Source organism: Chinchilla lanigera, unplaced genomic scaffold, assembly GCF_000276665.1.
Source record: "Chinchilla lanigera isolate Chin_1 unplaced genomic scaffold, ChiLan1.0 scaffold00006, whole genome shotgun sequence".
NCBI lineage: Eukaryota > Metazoa > Chordata > Mammalia > Rodentia > Chinchillidae > Chinchilla > Chinchilla lanigera.
The window spans coordinates 3,769,818-3,773,915 of NW_004955407.1; the positions used below are offsets into that span (position 1 = coordinate 3,769,818).

General features: G+C 42.9%; 1 protein-coding gene and 1 pseudogene across 1 annotated transcript; both read right to left on the reverse strand.

Moving 5' to 3' along the window:
• Positions 1–666: 666 nt before the first annotated feature.
• Positions 667–1,457, reverse strand: LOC102019027 (annotated as a pseudogene).
• Positions 1,458–2,303: 846 nt separating this feature from the next.
• LOC102019361 (serine/threonine-protein kinase B-raf-like) lies at positions 2,304–4,090 on the reverse strand. Its single transcript, XM_005375516.2, has 2 exons — positions 3,959–4,090; positions 2,304–3,707 (listed from the first exon to the last, which is right to left on the reverse strand). The coding sequence occupies exons 1-2, from the start codon at positions 4,061–4,063 to the stop codon at positions 3,153–3,155; spliced, it is 660 nt and encodes a 219-aa protein (XP_005375573.1). The 5' UTR covers positions 4,064–4,090; the 3' UTR covers positions 2,304–3,152.
• Between the last annotated feature and the right edge of the window lie 8 nt (positions 4,091–4,098).

A 4,098-nucleotide genomic window follows, 5' to 3' on the forward strand; every position in this document is an offset into this window, starting at 1 on the left:
TAAATCTATCTATCTATCATCTGTCTATATCTATATCTATACACACACAGGGTAACTCAGTCATACTACTGACTTCTATTGCTTTATTGAAAGGAAGAGTTAATGTTTGTTTGATCAACCTTAAATGCCTGTATTTGTTTAACTGAGTAACCAATTTGACGATAACAATATGTAGTACAACATGTACTGTTAATTTTCTATCACCTTGTGTGAACCTCTGTATTGCCTGTATTGTTTGGGTGTTGTTTTGTTTATGTGTGTTTGTTTGTTAATATGTTTTTGTTCTTTACCTTTAAAAATTTTTTAAAAAGTGTCTTATTTATTTATTTATTTATTTATTTATTTATTTATTGAGACAGGATTTCACTCTGTAGTCCAGGCTGGCCTTGACTCACAGCAATCTTCCTGCCTTAGCCTCCTGAGTGCTGGATTAAAGGTTTGCACCATCATGCCCAGCAATGTCATTCTATTTTAAAATTTATAATTTTGCATTCTTTTCTGTTATGTACTTCAGCTTAGATTTTTAAAAATTAGTTATTAGAAGTAAAATCTAAAAATTTTGTTTCATTTTGTTTCAATTATCCAATGATTTGATATGTGTATGTATCTATAATGTGTAGTCTGTCACAAAAAGACATATTTCACATAAGAAAATATTTTCTTTGCACAGATTTTTTATTTTTTTTTTTGCAGAATATTTTTTAAGGTTATTAATATACAACTTTTCATATGTCATTTTGGAAGTCCTTCATTATAAAGATAATTCTTCTGTCTGATGACAAACAGCAGCCACAACCTCCATTACTCTGGACCTCCATGGTGGATAAACTCCATTTCTTCTTGGGATATTAGTTTCCTTTTGTACTTCTGAGGTAGCGTTTTTATTATTTCTGCATTGTCTGGTGGACCTGGATGCATCAGCAACTCTGGGGATTTACTCCCCTTTGAATGCTGTGAGAGTACAGCAGAGTGAGTTGGGATCCCTGCTGATCTCAAGGCTTCTGATACACTGGGCTTAGGATTGTCTCTTCTGTCAGGGAAACTTATTAATGGTGTGTGTGGCTGGACTGCCTAGATGACCTGGCTGGCAGACGCCATCTTGCTGCCCATTATGACCCTGGGAAAGGGCAGCTTCTGGGGCGCGAGCAAGCCAAGGTGATATCAGTAGTCTTTTCTCTTTTCCTTTCTCTTCTCCTCTATTCTAGTCTATTCTGATACGGTCTTGCCAAATTGCCAGGTGAGACTCAAATTTGTGAGCCTACTGCTTGTAGTCTCCCAGAAAGCTAGGATTACAGGCATGTACCACCATGCCTGGCCCTAATGTGATTGATTTCTATTATTACAGAGACAATCATATACACTGTGACATAAAAGCATCAGGAAAGCTGGATGTGGTGGCACATACCTGTAATCCCAGCACTTGGGAGGCTGAGGCAGGAGGATTGCTGTGAGTTTGAGGCCAGCCTAGGCTACACAGTAAGTTTTTTTTTTTTTTTTTTTTGGTTTTTCTCCGGTACCGGGAACCGAACTCTCGACCTTGCGCTTGCCAGGCAGGCGCTTTGCCACTGAGCTAAATCCCCAGCCCCTCTACACAGTAAGTTTAAGGCCAGGCTGAACTATATAGAAAAACCTTGTCTCAAAAACCCAAGCCAATCCAACCCAACCCAAAACAAACCCAAGAAATAAAGCATTAGGTAAATGACTTATAAAGGTTTAAATTTGCCTAAGACTACAGTCTAGTAGTCTAGTTTAGTTATGACTAAAACTCATAGCAAATGGTTTCTCAGGATAATGTTTTTTCACTGGCATAGCCTAGCTTGTTGCCATTTTACACTCTGAGAGAGGCCAAGATAATTTCATCATGGTGTTCTACAACTCTGTTCATAGAACTGGGACCTGCCATTAGAAAGGGACTGTGGTCTACAGAGTCTACCAGGAGAAAATGTTTGTCTTTTTTTTTTCTTGGTACCGGAAATCGAACTGGGGACCTTGTGCTTGCCAGGCACGCACTTGTGCCACTGAGCTATATCACCAGCCCTTTGGAGAAAATGTTTTAGCCAAAGAATTAATTAAAAACCAAAAAAAAAAATATTTTTATTTGATTGTCTAGAAAACACACATCTGCACACCACTAATGATTATTCTAGCAAGAACAAAATGTCCAGCAGAGGAAACAACTGTTACATCCTGACAAAAGAACGGAAGTTACATTTTTCTTCTTTTTATTTTTTTGTGACAGGATCTTGTTCTGTAGTTCAGGCTGGCCTCAAACTTGCCACAATCCTCCTGCCTCAGCCTCCTGAGTTCTGGGATTACAGTCCTGCATCATCATGCCCATTTTTCTTAATTTTTGTTTTTTAACCACTCTTTAATATAAAAACCTTCGGTTAACTTTTCTAAGCTGTGAGATCTTCAGGAAGATTGGTTTCACAAAAATTACAGATCTATGAGAAGTGTCAATTGATCTCTCTAGGTAGAATCCTAAAGAAGTAAGATTACATTGTGAGGAAGAGAAGGAAGAGTGAAAACTGACAGAATTTCTGAACTAAGTATTTCTGAAATTACAGACATAACATCTGTGTAAGCAATGCTCCAGATAAAACTAATACCACTTAACTCATCATTACTGTGGATCCCTTTTCTTCCTACCTTGAAGCTGAAATACGTGACGCCTTTGCATTGCCTGTAAAGCCACTGCTTCACCCTCTACAACTGACAACACTATTGATTTTTCAGCACTTTATGAACACTTGTCCTTCTCTGCACTGCCACTGCTCCAGATCGGGATCTCACTGCCTGCCAGTTTTCACAACCTAGTTGCCTTTCCTCACTGGGACTTTTGTCCATTGGTCTTTTTAGTCCACCACTATGTAGCGGTGTGATTACATAGTTATTACTAAATAACTATGTATATTTCCTTAAAAGCATTTTCATAGTAATCTGCTTGAAAGCCTTTAATTTTTTCTCCCTTCTTGTGCCAAGCAAACTCTAATACTCTGCAACTGGGCTTTATACATGCACCTCTCAATTCCGACAAGCCTGTCTCCACTAGCTCTTTATTTACGCCACTTTTCCATTTCCAATTGCCACGCTTTCATTTCCTATGTTCACTCAGATCTCATCTTCTCCTTTAAGTTTTCCTGCTTTTTTCTCTATTTCCCAGTGGACTCTTTGGGGGATGATTCAGATGGAAGGGTCTCTGCTAAGGAGGTCTTCTCCTGCGGTAATGGCTGGTGTTCAAGGAACTTGGAGACAAACAGCAAATCAAGTTGGTCATAATTAATACACATCACAGGAACCTCTGTACTACAGCGCTGGTGAAACTTATAACCACATGTCTGACAGCGGAAACCCTGGAACAGTAGCTTTCGACAAAAGTCACAAAATGCTAAGGCGAAAAAAGTTTTCCGTACAAAAGTGTGTGTTGTAAGTGGAACATTTTCCAACAATTCCACATGCAGTTCCTCCCCAGTAAACCAGGAAATGTCAGTGTCCCAGCCGATCGGTGTCTTCTCTCCACCCTGGATTCGGTAGGCCGCACAGCACTCTGGGAGGAGCCCTCTCATGGTCAGCGCTTTCTTCAGACTGTCTCGGACTGTAACTCCGCCCGTCGCACGCACCACTGTCCTCTGCTTGTTGGGCAGGAAGACTCTCACGACAGGCTTCGGCGGTGCCTTGGGGCTGCTGCGCGGCACGTCTGGAGGATTCTGAAAAACGGAAAGAGATGAAGGCAGCACTGAAAGGCGGGAGGAGGACGAGGACGGCCCGGCGTCCAGGGGTGCCGAGCTACAGCAGAAAGCTCCGCTCCGCTCCCGCGGGGTCCCAGGAGCCGCCACGGCCCTCCGCAGTATTCCGCCCAGGCCTGCAGGCACACTGGCGATCCTGCTCCCCCCGAATTTCTCCAGTACGGCCTCTGCGTGCTCCTGCGTCAGCCCAATCATGTGTTTGCAATTCGTACCTCCTCCGGAATGGCCGCGGCTCCGGCCTCGAGCTCCACGTCCCCGCTGAGCAGCGCCGGGCCCTGCTCCGCGCCGTCGCCACCGCCGCCTCCGCGCGCCGCCATCTTAGAATCAGAGCGCGGCCGCCGGGCGGGGCGGG

Coding starts and splice junctions, on each gene's coding strand:
- LOC102019361 (XM_005375516.2), bottom strand. CDS start 4,063: ATGGCGGCGCGCGGAGGCGGCGGTGGCGACGGCGCGGAGCAGGGCCCG. Junction 3,708..3,958: donor CCGCGGCCATTCCGGAGGAG/GTACGAATTGCA, acceptor TCCGTTTTTCAG/AATCCTCCAGACGTGCCGCG.